The following is a 21,136-nucleotide window of genomic DNA, read 5'->3' as shown; positions in this document are numbered from 1 at the left end:
AGTTGTAATAGGCCGTGGCCTTTTTATATACCTATGTCTGGATTCCAAGTATATTTTTGAGTTATATTACGGGTAAATTGAATTTAGGTCGAAATTATATTTTATAATAGTAATATTTTTATATTATATACTTTTATTTTTGTTTTAAAATAATTCAGTTTGATATGAATATTATATTTTATTAATTTATTACATAAAATTTATAAAATTATATATCGAATTGACTCAATTTATTAATAACCTAATTTATTTCAGATTATTTTATGATTGAATTTAACATTTTAAAATGCATCTAATAAAATATTATAATCAAATTTAAATCTTAACAAAATTCGACCTGGCTTAGCCCTTATAAATACCACTACACAATTGTATCTACATTTTAATACTAGTATATTAATAATTACAGTAATTTATTATTTTATTTATTAAATGCGTAAAAAATAATAATTGTAATATTAATCAAAATAATAAAAGCTTATATTTGAACCAAAAAAACTTGAAAAAAATAGAAATAAAGGGAGATACTAAGTTATGTATAGTTAGTTAGTTAAAGTGGAGGGGAAGACTCACATAAAGATGTCCAAAACAACTTTTTTCAAAATTGCTGATGTGTCATTCTGCGATTGGTTGTTTATTAAGAATCGGTTAATGAAATCGTCTTTAAATCAGGTACTTTAATCTCCGGTTCGATCTGTCCGGTTTAAATAAACTGATCCAAGTCATTTTTTCCCATTAAATCAATCTATGACACTACGTCGTTTCACCATCCTCTTCTCCTCCCTTAACATTATTGTCACAGCAGCTCTCTCATCTCTCACTGTGTGTCTGTGCCACATTGCTCTCGAACTCAAGTTTTCTCCCTCTCTCGGCATCGGTCTCTCTCACTGTCTCCGATAAACTCGTCGTTGCTCTCCTACGGTCTCCGGTCTCGCGCTCCTTCCCTGTCCTCGTCGTCGCCGGCGACAGTAGCAGCAACAGCTCCCGGGACTGGACATCGTCGTCGCTCCCTGTCTTGTCACCGCCTCGCAGTCAGTCTCGCGCCATCGTTGCGCCCATCGTCGCCGAAGACAGAAACAGCAGGTCCCGGGATTTCCTCCTCGTCTTTAGTAACTCTCGCCGTCAGCTTCCTCCCCGTCGTCGGCTTCTTTCGCACAACCTGGTCCCAATTTGGTGAGTTCCAACAAATTTCTCTGTTCTTCCATTTTCTGTTTTGTTGCTGTCTTTGATTTTTTTTGCTGAAAATATCAATGAATTAGTCTCTTTGTTGCTGAAAATAATCACATTGATTATGAACCTTGAATACTTTATTGATGAAAATTCACTGAGCTAATTTTTTTGTTGACGAAAAATCATTGAGATAAATTTGTTATTGATCTGAATTTTGAATTTGTTGTTGTTCTACTCAAATAATTACTTAGCTACATCTTTTCGTCGCTAAAAATAATCGAATTTGTTAAATAATTTGTTGATGAAAATTCACTGAGCAAGTTTTTTTTGTTGCTGAAAAATCATTTTGTATGAATTTGGTATTGATAACATTCACTGAATTTTGAATTTGTTGCTGTTCTACTCAAATAATTACTTAGCTAAATCCTTTTGTTGCTGAGTTGAATTTTGGGAAAGCGATCTTGCACTGGACAATCTAGCACAAAAAGTTCAAGAATCCCTCTCCCTTGAAAGAAGATATAAATTTTGGGAAACCCAACATGTCGGACAGTTCAAGGATGTAGGGGACACCAGTTTGCCTGAAGGCCCTATTGAAGCTCCAACTCCCTTGTCAAAGGTCAAACAAGACCCCCTTGCTTCAACTGATGAATGATGCTCTCATTGTAGCAAAACAGAAGGACTACAGTGTCACCAATGCATTGGATGTCATGCAGAATGAAACCTTCTTGAAAGAACTGAAATTTGGACTAGGTGATGGGAAGCTTCATTATTATCTTTACAACTACCGGATAAGGAATGGGTTGAAGCCATCAGAACTTGGCCTTGTGCTTCTGTAATTTAAAGTTTTCAGAAAATTTATTGCAATTTATGGATTTTGAATTACAATGGTTTTGCTGATAGACTTTGTATCGTGGTTGCACATGATGCTAGACTTTAAATTTTACCTGACCATCTGAAGAAAACAAACCTGTTAGACATTGAATTTTCATGGTTATGAATTTCATACTAAGTTATGTCTTTGTGAGCGACAAGGACCTATCTGCTTCAGTTCATGCCTCTCATCTCCATCTATATTTGTTTCCCTGCCTTTGCTCAACTGATTTATTTTCTTTAACTTTCTAATTGTCATGACAGGTTTATTGTCTTAGTTGACTATGAATATTTTCATAACAGATTAAATATGCTTTAGGTGTATGCAAATATTTCTTGTGTTTTACATCAAGTCTCATTAATTTGATAATAAAAGAAAAGTAAGGCCGATGACTAAGTACCAAAAGAAAAGGATTTATTTTACTTAAGGAAAAGAAAGTGTTAAAGTAAAGTAATCCTACCCAAACAACCAGGATGTACCTTTCCCTTACTACTTCTTCAATGCCTAGTGCATTTTCTGATCACTTTCAATTTTAAGCAACTAACATAGTAAAAGTCATTTTGTGTCAGTCAACTTCAAGTAAATAAAGCAATTATAAATAAACTTATTTTTCAAGGCCATTTTACTTGAATACTCTAGAGCTTTTTATTTAGAACACAGTTATCTATGGTTAGTTCAATAATCACTCTTGCTTTCATCTTGTGCGTGTAAAGGTGCAAAGCTTCTTTCCTGCAAACAAAAGAACAGACAAAGGGGCTAAGATGAAGTCCAATACAGTGATTGAAGTAATATTTAGCTCATTCACCAGATAAATGGATTGAAAATGATGAAGCACTAATTGACAAATAAATTTTGTTACATAATTCAGATTGTGAGACTATTCCTGTTACACTCGTGAATCATTTTTTTTTTTTGCTTTAATACTTCAAAACCAAAATATCATAACATGTCACAAATTAAGCACAAAAAAATTGATGATCGAATAAATTAGAGGTACAAGTTTAGAAATACAAACTAGAAACAAAGTGCTACTCGATGCTTTCCTATAGTTAAGGAATATAGGAACTGCAACCTACCTTCTTCATGCACTACATCATGATAGACACAAGTTTAGAACAACAAGGGGCACCATCTTCCATCTTACACCAACTTGATGGTAAAATATTAACTTTTTTCCCACTAACCACCAATGCCTGCCGTGGTTCCATTTCCTCTGTTCTTACCACCACTAAGGCCTACTCTGTTTCCATTTTCTCAGCTCTTGCCACCACAATAGCCGGTGATTTTTTTTTCTTTTTCTTTTCCTACTTGGTTCAATTATAATAACAACATTAGTAATGGTCTTTTTTAAAAGAACCAACTAAAAAAATAAAATATAACATAATTAAAATAAAGATATTAAAATGAGTCAATGCAACACCAAATCATATGAATTGCTGCAAGTTCTTCTTTAATATCTATATTGCATATACAAAACTTCAAGATACAAATATGCATGACAACAATAAATTCAAATTCAACAATGGCATAAGATTAGTTGTTTACACAACAGCTCACTAATTTTGTAATTCAAATTCAATGGCATAAGAGGTACACACACTGAGCCATTTTGTTTAATCATTCTTAACTCTATTTGAAAACAACATAAATAATAGTACTTTTTCAGCAACAACACCCACAATCATCTCATCATCATCATTAATCAATAAAACTAATCAGCACCCTCAATAACATTCTTGCTATAATAATGATTCCATCTTCTTTATCAGCATTCCTTGGTCTTTAATTACCACACTCCATTAAGGTCAGAAGACACGCCCACTAAATAAAATCACAGAAGACTACCAAAAGGAAGAGTCGCAAAGAGGCTGACGAATGAGCTGCAACTAAGACCAGCGAAAATGGTTCTGCAGCGGCGATGAAGACCGAGCTGGAGGTGGCGTCGTTCAGGCTACAACGAGGGAAGGCAACGATTCTACTTCATCCTTCAGATGCGGGAAGACGATGATTTTGCAGTGAAATTGTGAGAGTGAGAGACGATGGCACAGTAAGAGCGGAGGAGCGTGGCGGTGAGGGAAAAAACCATGAAAAAACTGGTTATAACCAAATAAAAAGAACCATTAAAGGTGGACAGTATTTTAATTTGACCAATGCTACATGTCAAAAATTAATTGATAGAATTAATATGTCTTTAAAAAAAGTTGTTTATTGTGTCTTTATGTGAGTGGCGCCCTAAAATGGAACACCTTTATTACAGATAGTAGAGTACTTATAAGTTATAACTATAAACACTTAACATCAAATACACTTTACATCTCACTATGCTCATCATTTGTGGTCAAGAATGCCAAGATCACTTGGTGAAAGAGAAGGTTCCAATTAGATTCGCCACTATCACCGGTGAATTCATGGGAATTGAGACAAAGCAATCAATGTCAATTCTTGACTTTTTGCATCAATGGATGCCTCATTCAAACACAGAGTCATTGGCTATCAATTTGCATACCAAGTGTGGGACAGAATTCACATCTACTTTGCTTCACAAACAAAAGTACGAACTTCAATTGAAAACCATCAAGAAAGTTTGTTTTGCATCAGAGTATCTTCTCAAGATCAAGAAGCTCGTTGATCACTAGCAGCTATAGGCGCACCTCCGAACGCACCAATGCGATTCTTGATGGGTTGAGTGAAGAATATCATTCTTTTATCATAATAATGATCACTGCAAATAAATGACCCACCATACATCATTTTTAACCTTTTAATGGCTCAAGAAGAAATAGTTGAGAGATTCAAGAAGCCATATGCATCTGTGGTACAAGTTTACCTCTCACAAGCTTCATTATTCTTTTGCAAATGGAAACTTTCTTGGAAGAGGACAAGCTAAGGGATGAATAGACCATAATATTAAATTTATGGCAAACTTAACCATGTCGCAAGCTATTGTTATTTTAGGTTTAATTAAGCATACAATCATGCACAGAAAAACACCATACCCCTGCCACTTTCATGCATAATGCTCTCTCACCACCACCTTCCTTTCACAATCCACGTGCTATGGTTGCCACCCTGTCATCAGTAGCTGATCAATCCTGATAGTGTAGACAAAAGAGCCACTCATCACTATACACTAAACCCAAATAATCTTCAACAATCCTATGACTACACTAGACATGAACATGTATATGTTGGTAATGCCTTAGGTATGCATATTCAACGTGTTGGTAATTCTCTATTACATTGTTCTTGCATTCCTAGAAAATATGAATTGTGTGGTTTGTGCGTGTTGTTTCCCTTAATTACTTAGAATTTAGTAAGTGTATCTCATTTGCAAAGGACAATCATGTATACTTCTCATTTTGGCTTGATTTTTTCTTCGTAAAAATATAGGATACCAAGACGATGTTTCTCCGAGGAAAAGCTGAAAAGCGCATGTATAAATTTAAGAAAGTTAATATTTCCAAAATTGTATCTACCCATACTAGGCTTGTTGTGATAAGTGTGTCATGGGATATGTATTATAGAAAATTTGGACATTCCTCCTTACAAATTACAAAATCCATTCTTAATAAAGTGGCTTACCTACTAATTCTATTTTTAAAGATTCTAATTGTTCTCAATATTGTCAATTTTGCTGCATGACCAAATCACATAGATTACCATATACTCTACCTTATTTCATTGTGCTCCTAATAAGTTTGTTTAACATCTTTAGTTGTTTGTGTTTCCTAAAAATCAGACCTTATAATCAATATAAATTAGAATTGAGATCTCAACCGTGCATTTTCTTAGGTTAATGTAATGAACAAAATGTTTATAAATGCTTGCGTGCTTCTGGAAAACTGACTATATCCATAGACGTGATGTTTCATGAAGATAATTATGCATATCTTTCATTTTTATAATCAAAATACCTCATAATATTTAGCTTCTTATAATGATGTTACTAACAGGTTGCCTATAAATTCAGCTGTTCCACCTTCTCATCTTAACCATCAAACTCATCTTGAACTACCTAATACCACTAGTGATGTCAATACTCATGCAACCCAATCTAAACCTCAATAATATTTTTGTACATGATCATGATTCTTCATCTATTAATACAGAAGCACCTCTTTCTATCTCAGCTATAGAAACTAGTCTTCTCTTTGATCCTTCAACCTTACCAACTGCTCCTCTAACTACAGAGAACCAACACCATATATATGAGAACTCATTCTAAAATAGGTTTCTTGAAGCCTAAGGCTTTTCAAGCTATCACAAACTTTTTCAGTTGGATAATTCTCACCAATTGCCAAAATATTCCAACTTACACTAAAAATTCCTCATTGAAAAGAGGCAATTGGAAGAATACAATGCACTTCTCTATCATAAAACTTGGATATTGGTGGAATTTCCTCCAAATGAGAAAGTTGTGAGCTGCAAATGGATTTTTACAGTAAAAAAAATGCTCAAAGACAAGTTGTTAGCATAAAGCTAGACTTATTGCTCGTGGTTTCACTCAAACAGTTAGAGTGGACTTCGACCAAGTCTTTTCTCCAATGATTAAACTTGTTACCATCAGGATTATACTCCAATTGGCATTTCTTAATGTAAATTTGCATGAAATTATGATAGGACCAGCAATAGCAAACCGGCTGATCTTTATTGATACACAGGGATGGCCAATTAGCACTCCTTAGAAGGTTCTACACAGTTGGAACTACCAACTTAGGAGGAGAGATTCTCTCCAACTTCTAACAGAATTCATAACAGAAAATACACTCCCCTAAACTAACTATAACTTAGCTATTTATAGGCAGTGGTAGAATCTAACAACCTATCAACCAGTTGGACATGCCAACAATTCCTAAAACTAATTGTTAGTTAACCGCTACTTACCTCTCCTTTTGTAACACAACCCAAACCTATTAGTAATAGGCACCTCTCTATCAATACTTCCCCCTTGGGCAATCTTGTCCTCAAGGTGGAACTCCGAAAAGGTGGTCCGCAATGTCGCCACTCGCTCCCAGCTGTTCTCACAAGGAGAGAGACCCACCTAACACACCAAATACTCCAAAGCCCCATCATCTGCAGTTCGCGATGGCACGATCTGAGACGGATGCATCACCAGCTCACCATCCTCAGCCAGCCCCGGTGGAAGCGTCTGTACCTACTGCTGCGGCAGAATGCCCTTTTTCAACTTGCTAACATGGAAGACCGGGTGGCCGAAGTATGCACCCTTGAGGTAATGCTAACCTGTATGCCACTACCCCTATCTTCTCAACCACTTCAAATGGTCCATAGTGACAAGGGCTTAGCATCCGATAAGGTTGCATTTTCAAATAAACCCAATACCCCAGGCTTGAACTCCACATCCCTTTTATGCCCATCTGCAGCTTGTTTCATCCGCTGCTGAGTCTGCACCAAGTACGTCTTCAACTCTGCCAACACCGCATCCCTGGCTATGGTCAATGTTGCCACCTCCTCAACATGCGATGGAAACGTCTCTCCATGGAAAAGAACAGGTGCTAGCACACCATAAAGTGCCTGAAATGAAGTTGTTTGGAATGAGGTATTGTAGGAGGTATTAAACCAAAACTCCACCCACGGTAGTCACTCCAACCATTTCTTCGGGTAGCCCCCCACAAAGCACCGCAAATAAGTCTCCAAACAGCGATTCACCACTTCGGTTTGGCCATTGGTTTGAGAATGAAATGTCGTGCTATACTTCAACTTTGTCCCTGCGGCTTGGAATAGTTTGGACTAAAACTTACTCATGAACACCTTATCCCTATCCGATATGATTGACTTGGGAAACTCGTATAGTTTAACCACCTCCTTAATAAAGGCTAGGGCCACCTCCTTGGCTAAAAATGGATGAGCTAGGGGGATGAAGTGAGTGTATTTAGTTAACTGATCGACTACTACTAGGATAGTGTCCATGCCTTTGGATTTTGGCAATGCCGCCACTAAATCCATGGTAACGTGCTCCCAAACTCTCTCCGGAACTAGTAGGGGTTGCAACAGCACTGCCGGTTTTATTGCGGCATGCTTGTTTTGCTGGAACATGTGGTAGCCCGCAACATAATCTTTGATCTGCTGTCTCATGCCACACTAATGAATCGCTGCTGCCAGCCACTTATAGGTTGGAAAGAAGCCTGAATGTCCTCCTGCCCCACTATCATGGGACTCAGCCGGCAAAAGTGAGATCTGAAAAGAATTTGCAGGCAACACTGCTTTCCCTTGATAAAACAGCCGACTCTTGTGTAGGGAACACTCGGAATAGTCATCCAGCCCCTACTGCAGGGTGACCACGATATTTTGTAGCTCTTGGTTGCGAGCCACCTCCTCTTCGACCATTTTCCAGAGGTTCATATGTACTACCGAGATTGCCCTTACCATCATTTGTCGTGACAACGCATCTGCTGCCTTATTCTCAAGGCCTGGCCGGTATCGGATCTCAAAATCCAAGCCTAACAATTTAGTGGTCCACTTCAAGTAAGCTGGGTCCATGAGTTGCTGGTTCGTGAGGAATTTCAGACTCCGCTGATTTGTGAAAACAATAAAATGGCGACCCAACAAGTAATGCCGCCACTTTTGGACAGCAAAGACAATGGCCATCAATATGCAGATTTTTGCCGAGCCCTTGGAGATAGTGCTTGGCTTAGGAATGCTATCGGTCTGCCTTGCTGGGACAGCACCACACCCAATACAAAGTCTCGATTGAAATTTGGGACTACTAGAGTCGGTAGGTCTGCCATCATCCTCTTCAATCTCTCAAAAGCCTCCTGGGCCTTGTCATTCCATTCAAATGCATTACGCTTTGTCAACTCCATCAACGGCTTGGCAATCACCCCATATCCTTTCATAAAATGCCTATAATAGCTGGTAAGGCCCAAGAACCCCCATAAATCCCGTTGGTCCGTAGGCGCCGGCTACTCTAGCATCGCTGTGGTTTTGTTAGGATCAATCAAGACCCCTTTTGCCGACACAATGTGACCTAAGTATTCCACCGAGCTCACTGCAAATGTGCCTTTCTTCTCATTCAACACCAACTGGTTCTCCATTAAAATCTAGAAGACTTGTTAGAGGTGAAGGGCATGGCTCGCCATATCCTGACTATAGATGAGAATATCATCGAAAAAGACCAAGCAAAATTTCCACAATAGAGGCTTAAGAGAATGTCATTCATCAAGGTTTGGAAGGAGCTAGGGGCGTTGGTAAAGCCGAAGGGCATGATTAGGAACTCATAATGGCCCTCATGAGTGCGGAAGGTAGTCTTGTGGATGTCTTTATCCATCATCCGAATTTGGTGGTATCCCGATTTTAAGTCCAGTTTAGAGAAAAGTGCAACTCCTACCAGTTCATCAAGTAGCTCATCAATAACGAGGATAGGAAATTTTTTCGGCACCATAATACCATTTAACTCCCTATAATCGACACAAAATATCCATCTGCCATCATTTTTCTTCACCAAAAATATCGGGCTAGCATAGGGGCTAGAGCTTGGCCGAATTATCCCTGAGGCCAGCATTTCTCACACAATTTGTTCAATCACTGATTTCTGATGGTGCGGGTAACAATAAGGTCTTATATTTGAGGTTGCAGCTCCTTATCTCAGTGGAATGGCATGATCATGGCAACGGTGTGGTGGCAACCCTGGTAATGTCTGAAACACCTTAGCATGAGAAGTTAACACCGATTGTATCACCTGTGGCACCTGCAAAACAGCGGCCACTTGCAAAGTCATGGACCACAGCTGGACCATAAATCCCTCACCCCCTTCTTGAATGGCCAAAACTGCAGATTGAAGGTGCATGCCTCCATAGCACAGCTCTGGGTCTCCCTGCAAAGTAACCATGTTGTCCCCATTCCGAAATCGAAGGCATGATTTTTGAAGTTTGTGATGACGTCTCCCAACTTATCTAGCCACGCGAACCCCAGGACAAACTCCGCTTCGTCAGTTGGGAAGATGAAGAAGTCTTCCTTGATCGCCAATTCCTTGAATTGGAGAGTGACACCCATACACCTTCCTTGTCCCTCTTTATTGCTACTGTCCGCTACCCTGACCTGGAACTTAAGGGTGTTGTCAATCCTTAGGCCCAACTCGATGACGACTTTTAGTGTCGCAAAGTTGTCCGAAGCTCCACAATCTAGAGAACGCATACACGACGGCCATTTATCTCTAACCAGGATTTGATTGACTTGTGATGTCCACTCAAGGTCATAAATTTGAGTTCCGATTGTCCCTGTTCCCCTGTTTCTGGAACCGCCTCATGATGTAACCAATCCGCTTCAAAGTCTGGCTCCATGATTAAAAGCTTGAACTCCCTATTCTTACAAATGTGATCTGTGGTGTAGGGTTCATCACAGAGGAAGCATTCCCCCTGGTGCGCTTTGCCCTATACTCCTCGTTACTGAGATGTCTCAATCCGCGCCATCGCAAAGGATCCGTCGTCAACTCCACGTCGTTGCTTGCCCAGAGTTGGACGCTGTAGCAGAGTGCACTGCTTTGGTGGCAGTTGAATTGGCAATGACGAAGTTGGAGCCAGTGGTTTACTGCGTCCCAATACCCCTCGCAAGGCAACATTTCGATTTTCTACCTTTTGTGCCAGTTCCATTAACTCGTTCACTGACTGGTATGGGAACAGTTTACATTCTTCCCCCACTTCCGGTTTCAGCCCATTCAAGAAGAGTCCATTAGCAATTCCAGCGCAATTCCGTGAAGGGGCCACGCGTGAAGCATGAACTAATAATCAACATAGTCCTATACCGAGTTTGTCTGTTTCAGCTTCAGCAGCGCTTGACTGGACTCTGCAGCCGTTCCGGTTGAAAATGCCGTAGCAGCGCTGCACTGAGGAACCGCCACTGTAGCACCGGTGCTGTCGCCTCCCACCACCTGAACACATGAACGCCCTTCCTTCCATTGCGAAGGTGGCAACCGTGAGCCATTCCTCCTTTGGCACTGAGCGCAGCAAGAAGAATTGCTCCGTGCGTTTAATCCAAACCACTGCGTCATCTCCGTGGAAGATCGGAAGTTCCAGCTTTTGCCATTGCTCCAGTGCACCGCGGCTTCTGGCTGACGAGCCTGCGGCCTGGTGCAATCCCGGTGAACCACACTTGCTCCGATTAGGCGCGCGATTTTCGAACGAATCCATTCGGGAATCAAAGCGCTGCAGCGTCTCCTACATCAATCGGAACATCTCCTCCATGCGCGACTCAATTGTGTCAAATCGTGTCTTCATTTTCCTCGACTCGATTGCACCATTCAGCGTCGGGATCCTCAAGCTCTGATACCAGTTCATAGGACCAGCAATAGCAGAATGGTTGAGCTTTATTGATGCACAGGGATAGCCAATTAGGACTCCCTAGAAGGTTCTACACAGTTGGAACTACTAACTCAGGAAGGGAAATTCTCTCCAACTTCTAACAGAATTCATAACAGAAAAAAATACTCCCCTAAACTAACTATAACCTAGCTATTTAACCGCTACTTACCTCTCCTTTTGTAACAGCCCAAACTTATTAGTAGTAGGCGCCTCTCTATCAAATTATGTATATGTCTCAACCACTAGTTTCACTCAATGTCAATTCTCAGTTAGTTTGTAAATTTAATAAAGCTATATATGGCTCTAAACAAGGCCCAAGGACATGGTAACTAACTATTACTGCAGCACTAAAAGAATTTGATTTTAATTGCACAAAGTAGACCCATCTTTGTTTACAAGATTCACTCTTAATTCTGTTATGTACATTTTAATCTATGTTGATGATATGCTAATTACAGGTGATAATAAGAATGAAATTGATAGCATTCTGAAGAAATTACACTCTACCTTTCTTCTCAAAGAATTAGATTATTTGAATTTTTTTTCTTAGAATAGAAGCCATAACATACTCTGACACTTTAATTTCCTTAAATCAAAATAAGTATATTAAAGAAATATTAATTAAAGTTGGAATACAGAAAGCTATGCATGTAATTACTCCAATGGTTAGTTCTTCTAGATGAATTGCTAATGCAGGTGCTCCATTTGAAGACCCGAGACTATTTCACTCAATAGTGGAGGGAGTATGCGACTAGGGGTGGCAAACGGGCCTAAACCCGCCGGGTCGGCCCGCGTAACCCGCCAAAAAAGGCGGGCTGGGCTGGGAAATTAAGACCGCCAAATAGCAAAAGCCCGCCTAACCCGCACCGCTTAAACCGCGGGCTTTGGCGGGGCGGGGCGGGGCGGGCTTCCCCGTCGGGCTTAGTATTTTTTTATCAAGGGGTATTTTTATAATTTTTTTTTCCAAAATCCAACTTCCCCCAACCCGACTTACAAGAGAATGAAGATGAAAATTGAGTGTTTTGGATTATGTTTATTTTGTTTTAGAGACTATTTATAATTATGTTTTGGATTATGTTTATTTTGCTTTGGGAACAATATTTATGATTATGTTTTGGATGAAAACTTGGTTTATAATTATGTTTATTAGATATTTATAATTACAAAGACTTTAATGTTTGTGAATATAAAAATTATAATTTGTTTATACTTTAGAAATTATAATAGTTAAAAGTAAAAAAAAAAGATATTTGGCGGGCTGGGATTTTGGGACCGCCTCACTAGGCGGGGCGGGGCGGGTCAGCCCGCCAAAAAGCGGGCTTCTGGCGGGGCGGGGCGGGCTTCCCCGCTTGCCACCCCTATATGCGACCATCACTTGTACATATTTCTCTTTTTGAGTGAACAATCTAAGCCAATTCATGGTGAACCCAAGACTATTATTGGATAGCAGCCAAGAGAGTCTTGAGATATCTGGCAGGAACTAATAATCTTACATTTGCAATTCTATAAATCTAATGATCTACATTTAACTACCTTTTCATATTCGAATTGGACTACAGACTTAAATGATCGGTGACAAGTCTACTTTGGTTCAAATTTAATTGTGTCTTGAAAATGTGTCAAACAACCAACTGTAAGCAGAAGCTTGATAAAATTAATATGGATTAAAATATTTTTATATAAACTGTATCAGCCTTACAAGATTCTACCTATTGTGTTCTGTGATAATATCTCAACTGTTCCTTTTGCATATAATCCCATTTTCTATGACAGGATTGGTGGCAGTAACTCATGTCCCAGGTTCGGAGCAGATGGTGGACATTCACACTGAGTCCTTTTCAAAACGGCCGCTAAATGGCAAACGAATAGCAATGCTATACCTAGTTGCTGCATCAACCACTGTTATTTTGCAAATTGCGACGGATATTTACAACTGTCGTAAAACTACCGTCGCTATTTGTCGCTTCTGTTGTAGTGTGTAAGAACCTTTATTATAATAGCAAAATATAATATTTATAACTCTAAACAGTTAGTATAAAATACAGTACACTTTATATTCGGTTTTACTTCCATTCTCTCTTTCTCTCCTTTTCCCTGAAAAGTTCATAGGCGACTCTAGTGTTTATTGAACACGAGAATATATCATACAAGACCGTAGTGTATCCTATGCTCCAATAATAGCATACCGAAAAAGTCTTAACATTAGTGAACCATATATAGCGTACTGCGTATCCATTTTCTTATGGCATAATCATGTAATTATACATGAAACATAATGAAAGTGAATTATAATCTAATTAATTTTAGTTACTACAATGTTTTAGAGAATAATATATACCTAAAGTGGCCGGCAGATTCATGGATGCTAGTAGTAAAATTAACGGAAATGTTTGAAAAATACTAAACATTTATAATTTTATATACGTAATATTCATAATTACATATTTATTATTTTTAATATTACTCAATTATTTCAGCAATAATTAATAAAATATAAAATGAAATAATTTATTTTAGATTAATTTTTTATTATCTTGTAAATATTTTTGAATAAACAGATGCATATGCATGCTAATACACTCATAATAACCAAATTGAAGTACTTATTAGTTATTATGACCGTTAAATTAAAAACCATGTGGAGCATTGGTGGAGAATTTGAAGAACAGAAGATGGTTGTAAGGCTTTTCCGGCGTGACAATGGTTGACGGAAAATTGGGATGGTTGACGGAGTCAGGGAACGCTTGAGTCTCCAAACACAACGCCGATCGTGGCTGATACACAAACCCGTCTTTCCCCTTCTCATTCTTCACATAATTCGCAGTGTAGAATTGCAATCCTGGTTGATTCGTCGCAATCTTCATCACTCTCCCTGACCTCTTATCCGTGACAATAGCCGCAACCTTAACCTCGTTGTCGTCATTCTTATTCTTATCAAGAACATAATTTACGTTATAGCCATTGGTGTTGGTTAATTGGTCGATCCTAGAGCCAACAACTTGTGGTTTAAGGAAATCATATGGGGTTCCTTTGACGGACGAGAAGTTTCCGAAGGGAATGAGCTGGTCGTTGAGCGGTGTGAATTTGGACCCGAAGATTTGAACAACTTGATTAAGGATGTTGCCGCTGTTGTGGTTTCCTAGGTTCCAATATGCATGGTTAACCAGGTTCACTGGTGTTGCTTTGTTTAAGGCTTTTGCTTTCATGACTATGCTCAAACTCGATTCTTCACTTAGGATGTAGCTCACTGTTACCAATAGGTCACCCGGAAATCCTGAAACACAAACTTTCATTATTCTAATTTGAAATTTTATTAAGGCAGTTTATTCATAGCTAATAAAATATTTTAATATAAAACTTTGTTAGGTACACAATAGTTTTTGTAAATAATGTGAACAAAGGACTCTAAAATTAGTCTAATAAAGTAAAAACATACTCCTAAATCTTAATATTAAGATAACCATCTGCACAGCTAATGAATTGAACATCCGATATATTCATTATTAATATTATTTAGTATTTTTATTATCTACCTATACTTTTTCTCTGACATATTATGTTAAATAATTTAGTTAAGAAAAAGTATAGATGAACAATAATACTAGTGAACAATATGAACAATGGGGTTATAAAAGTAAATTAATCATAAATTTAAGGAAAAGTATAGGTAGACAAGGAAAATCTAAACAATATGAACAATAGATATATCGGATGTTCATTTTACTAGGTGTGAAGATGATTATTTTAATATTAAGACTTATGTGTGTAATTTGGAGGTATAATGTGTTTTGATTTGATTGGTGGTTGTTCATGTTGTTCAAAAAAGTTATTAGTTACCAAGTAGGGGTGTACATGGGCCGGGCCACACCGGATTTGGCTTAATCCAGACCCGACCCGAAATATAGACCGGGCCTAATTTTTAGACCCTAACTCGATCCTAGACCCAATGAAACATACGCACCTTCGGGCCGGGTAAAAACCGGGTGAAAACCGGGTCTTTAGCATGTAAAAATCACCTAATTTCCAACTATTATTTCACAATTCACATAGTAAAATTCACTTAAAAAAATATAACAAGAACCAACCATTCTCTAAAATTAAAGCATAACCATAATCAATACTAATATTGTCTAATAACACCAAATATATTTAAATCAATACAAATAACACAATATTATGTATTAGTCTAAAGTCTTATCCATTTTAAACATAAAACATTAACTTATAATCTTATAATGACTAATAACACAAAATATTAAGGTTTACAATATTTAAATTCTACATAAGAATAGCCATTATCCATCACTAATAACACAAAATATTAATTGTGTATGATGACTGGGACACCGGACTGAGTTCGGGTGACCCGAACTATGACCCAGACCCGACCCGAAATAATGACCGGGTCTATTTTTGAGACTCATACCCGACCCTAAATCCAATGAAATCACACTAAATTAGCCCTTAAAATTTTCGGGACCGAGTCGAGTCTTTGAATTGGGCCGGATCATATACACCCTGTTACCAAGCATAACCCTATTCAGTTTATTTTTTATAAGCAATTATCAATTAGTTTTTTTTCTTAATTATATCTTGGTTTAATTGAACCATTATACTTTTTAATTATTGAGCCAATTATATGACACGTTTCGATATTTAAATTTATATTCTTGCATGAAGACGACTTTAACTATTTTCATGGAAGATTTGTTATTACCGTGTTAAGCTCTCTTAATTAAATTAATTTGACTCTACACTGAGATAAAAACTGAGAAAAACCGAGTTAAGTCCTATTTTTGGTTTCTAAAATTTGCGAGTTGCACTGATTTGGTTCCTAACTTCTTAATTGTTACACTTTGGTCTTTCAGATTAAAAAAAGTGCACCAATGTAGTCCCTCTTCAACGCTGTTAGTGAGATAACTCAAGTCTTACCATGTTAGACATATTAAAACAACGTTGTACACGTTTTGACGCTAAAAAAGCACTAAATGATGTCATTTCAGAGTTTGAACAATATCAAAAAGGAGGGATATAACGTTTTAACATTGTTCAAACCCTCAAACGACGTCATTTAGTACTTTCTTTAGTGCCAAAACGCATACCACGTCGTTTTAATATATCTAGCGTGACAAGACTTGAGCTACGCCACTAACAGTGTTGAATTCCAGCGACGAAAGATACACGAGAGATTATATGGGTGCACTTTTTTGAATCTCGAAGATCAAATTGTAGCAATTGAAAAGTCAGGGACCAAATTAGTACAACCTGTCAATTTTAGGGACCAAAATGGGTTTAACTCGAAAAAAACCTTTTGAGGTTTGTATATACTCTTTTTGCCTTCCCGAACAAAATGTTCTGCATTAGTCACCGATTAAATGGGACAAAAACTATTAAACATGTATAATAAAAAATAACATAATTTAAATTTTATATCAGCTTAGCGTGGGATCAAATTAATTAAAATATGGGAACAGTGTGTATATATAGTTCATGAAATTCACCAATTAGAAATCATGCAACGTCTCAAACTTTACCTTCTTCACCATCAAAACTGTGGTAGCTGAATTTGATTTTGGGTCTGTCACCATCTCTTTGATACTTTACCACTTTCCAAAGCACATCACTAAATCCTCTAGGTCCACCTAAGTTGAGGACAAGCAAAATTATGAGATAATCTTTCTATGTGACATGTTTCTTCATCAGATCTTTGTTTGCACCCATCACGGAAATTAATTAAATTAGAAGTATATGTGTTTATTAAGGAAAATTAATTAGACACATATAGTACTAGTATTAGTATATATGTACCATGAAGTGTATTGTTTCCTTCATTAGCAATTAACTTGTAATGGATTCCATTTAATGTAAACTGAGCTCCTCCAATTCTGTTAGCGACCCTGCCAACGGTAGCTCCAAAATATTGTGTATCATTCTGCAAATTAAAATAGCTAACAATTTTTGCATTAATATTATCGATCCGGATAATTAATCACCACAGACAATGTTGTCCTTATAAAAATGAGACCAAATTCTTCAAGTTGACATTGTTTATGGTTTGGTTCCTCAAATTGTCTTCACTTAATATGCACACTCATTGAGACCAAATATATACATAGAGTTTCGATCTTGAGTCTATATGTAACACACCCACACTAGAATTTTTTTTGTTAACACACCCACACTCACGGTGAAAATACAATGTTGAAGAAACAATACATTTAAACGTTTTATAACCAAGACTTTCTTTTAAAATTTAAAAAAAAAAAATTCACAATCTGCAAAATATCAAACTAAAATAAAATAAAATACACTTTTCGCGACATATGAAATGGGTCGAAAAAATGGTGGTTGCTTTTTGCAATTGCAAAATTGCAGTTCCGCCCAGAAAAAGGTTGCCTGAGAAAAAGGTCTGGGCGGGTACGGGTTCCGGGTTCCGGGTTCTGGTCCGGGTCAGTCTTCTGGCCCATGGCCAAGTCCAAAAAAAAAATCCCTTTTCTTCGATCATCCTATATTTTTAAAACTTAATTTTAAAGATATATTGATGGCATAAATCCAAGATCTTTTAGTTAGAATATAAGATGTTATTATTTTAATTAATTAATTAATTAATTAATTAATTTATTATTATTATTATTATACACGTTTAACTAATAAATAAAAAAATAAATTAATATACTAGTTATATATAATGCAACTATGCAATTACCAAAAAAATAATGCAACTATGCCGTAAGGGATTGGTTCTCAACTAACTATTTTATAGAGTAACTGGGACTTTTTAATTTAAATTATTTAAATATTTTATTTATTAAAATATGTAACGTATAAAATATTTATATTGTTATTTTTATACTATTATTACACATATTGAGTATACATGGTACAAGACAAAAACATAAAAATTAAATATTATACATCTGAGATATGTAATACCTTTAAAAAAAATATATTCTAAGTGCATCTGAAATATATATATTTTAAGCGTTACACATCTCGAGAATATAATAATAACAATAATAATAAAAAGTGTAAACACTAAATACAGTCAGTAATAATACTGTAAAAATATAAATACAGTTAATAATACACATATTAATAAATAAAATATTTATTTTATTTATAAATTAAAATAATCCAGAGTAACAGAACATGTGAGAAGAAAAGTAAGCTGGCGACAAAGCTAAGTGACAAAATAATAGTAAACTACAGTCCAGATCTTATTATTAGCTATCACATGCTTGTCACAGTCCAAATTGGGCTTCTCATACTTAGAGAGTAAAATACAACATTGAATTATCAATTAAAAAATCAATGATTTTCATATTTTATAATAATTGAATTTGTGGTTACTCCTTAAAAAAAATATGCATGTTGTGTTTATTTTATTAAATCTAATTTTTTTTCCATTATTCGAATAGTTTAGATCTTTTAGTTTATTAAAAGCAAAAATCTCAAATTTTTATTGAGAACTTTCCTCCCTCCTAGCTTGATAATTTTCCCAGAAAATGAAAGGAAGAAGGCAGAGAAATCTTTAGGCATGTTCTTTTTGTGAAAACTGAAACATACTTTCGTTGTTACTTATATTCATTATGAAATAATAGTAAACAAATAAAATTTTATTTATACTGTTTTTGGTTTTTATATAAAATTCTAATAAAATAAAAATATTAAAAAAATAGAATATCTTTTCAGAAATCAAACAACAGACATTATAACCGAAGAAACAATTTAATCATATATTTAAAAAAAAAAATAGACTTGTATTAATAGACTTACAGTGTATGCCTTGGGAGAGTCATATCCAAGAACAATGTCTCCCAACTTTCCTGAAACAAACAACATTACAGGAAAAGAAAAATGAAGTGTTAGTGAAAAGCATTTGAAAGAATAATGAAGCACAATACATATAGAAACCCAGAAGATTTAATTATTTTGGTTGCCCACGGACTCTTCAGTCCAATAGATCAAAAACTAATTAATTGCGAATCTGAACTCAATTTAAAGATTTGTTATTAGTCAATAAATTACTACTTACACAAAATAAGATTCAAACCCTCGATACTTACTTCAACGGACGAATTGACCACTCGACCAACTCAAATTGGTTCCAAAAGGTTTAATTATAATAGTTCTTTTGAAGATTAAAACTAAGACACACAAAAGTACACAAATATAGAAGCATACCGTATTTGTCAGGAAGTAGTAAGGAAATAAGTGTGGCACCCCAGTTGGTGACCTTCAAAGTAAGGTCACCCTTCTTTAATTCAAAGACCCTAATTTGGTCTTTCTCCTTCTTGATGATAGATCCATTAACAAACCCAGAAGCAGCTAAACATACAACATATAATATCACTATGAACTTGCTCATTTTCCTACTAATGTTATATTCAGAGCGATAATTATAGTAATGGGCTATATAGAGGGATATAGCTAGCAAAAGAAGAACATTGAAGTAAAGAAGGATAAAGTCAATGGAAAGTGTAGTGTCCCTTTCAGACTTTATCATCGGTCGTAATAGGCTGCCGATTTGATGTAGTATTAACTATTAAGAGAATTATTATATTTTATTGAAAATATAAATAATTAAAGGAGGAGTTTAATTTTGATGCACTGATAGTGTAACATATTTTATATTATCGTATAATTACAACTGTTCTCTTGGATAATTATTTAAAAGGTAATTATTTCTACTAATATAGCGTTATGTAATTAGATGTAAGTGTAAAACGATTTTACAATGACATTACATCAAAATTAAATTTCTAATAGATAACTAATTGTATATTATTGTTTATTACATAAACAAAATTAAATAATTTTAAAATTTATAACTTAAAAAAATATTTAACTACATTAATTTGATTAAATAATTAATTGTGTAAAATTTTATAAGTTTTTAAGTAGCAAGAGTGGTAAAACACATTTGGTTCAAGAGTGTTGGTAGTGGGATTTTGATCGATTTTAAAAGAAAAATCAATTCAAAAAGTATATAATTTGTTGCCATCCGGTTGAATTGATTTGATTTTATGTTTAAATTCGATCAATCCAATCCAAAGTGTTGCGATTTGGATTGGTTCAATTTTTAAAAAACAAAATTTTAGGATTTTATTATTAAAAATAGAAGTTGGTAAAGCAAATAAATAAACAAATCTCATTTTATATTCACATAATAATAATAAGAACATGTATCAAATTATGCATATTATATATAAACTTTAAATTTAATAATAAAATAACAATATCATATCACATTTTGTAATTTGGATTAGGTCGGTTTAATTTTGAGAAGTAGATTTGAAATTTGATCGGATCTGATTCATGTGGTTTTATTGAAAATAGAATCCGATCTAATATAAATTAATGTGAGTTTGATTGATTTTCAGTTTAGATTAGATTGTATGAGCAATTTTATTTGGATTGTTTTAAATTTGAACACTCCTAATTTACAGCAAACAATAAAATTTTAGCTGTTTGTTTGGAGTTAATTCACGTAGACATATTTTATCCCCGAAAGTTATAGATATTTTTTAACATTTGTAGATAATAAATCAAAGTACACTTAGGTTCACTTCAAGAAGGCTAAATCAAAGGCATCAAACCTGACCGTTTCATACAATTCGGCCGAAACACTCCCTATAAATTGGCACACAAAGCACGTGCACATTTTAGTTACAGAAAGATACCGCGTTTTCAGTAAAACCTTACGAGAATCATCTAAAAAATAGGCCAGTAACATAACGGCATTATAGCACATTCAAATTAAAAATCTATAAAGGAAGAA

General features: G+C 35.7%; 1 protein-coding gene across 1 annotated transcript; it reads right to left on the bottom strand.

Annotated features, from left to right (window-relative positions):
• Nucleotides 1-13,862: 13,862 nt before the first annotated feature.
• Nucleotides 13,863-19,877, bottom strand: LOC112783737 (uncharacterized). Its single transcript, XM_025826785.3, has 5 exons — nt 19,540-19,877; nt 19,132-19,181; nt 17,164-17,287; nt 16,890-16,997; nt 13,863-14,629 (listed from the first exon to the last, which is right to left on the bottom strand). The coding sequence occupies exons 1-5, from the start codon at nt 19,859-19,861 to the stop codon at nt 13,983-13,985; spliced, it is 1,251 nt and encodes a 416-aa protein (XP_025682570.1). The 5' UTR covers nt 19,862-19,877; the 3' UTR covers nt 13,863-13,982.
• Nucleotides 19,878-21,136: the final 1,259 nt, after the last annotated feature.

Source organism: Arachis hypogaea, chromosome 20 (genome assembly GCF_003086295.3).
Source record: "Arachis hypogaea cultivar Tifrunner chromosome 20, arahy.Tifrunner.gnm2.J5K5, whole genome shotgun sequence".
In the NCBI taxonomy this organism is placed as follows: domain Eukaryota; kingdom Viridiplantae; phylum Streptophyta; class Magnoliopsida; order Fabales; family Fabaceae; genus Arachis; species Arachis hypogaea.
Note: the sequence above shows the minus strand (reverse complement) of the source record. Positions and strands in the feature narration are given on the sequence as shown.

Bases quoted from the DNA above. Each gene is read 5' to 3' on its own strand.
- LOC112783737 (XM_025826785.3), bottom strand. From the start codon at position 19,861: ATGATAAAGTCTGAAAGGGACACTACACTTTCCATTGACTTTATCCTT. The intron at 19,182-19,539 runs GTATGCTTCTAT...TGTTTGTTTCAG, and splicing joins ACTACTTCCTGACAAATACG to GAAAGTTGGGAGACATTGTT. The intron at 17,288-19,131 runs GTAAGTCTATTA...TTTAATTTGCAG, and splicing joins ACTCTCCCAAGGCATACACT to AATGATACACAATATTTTGG.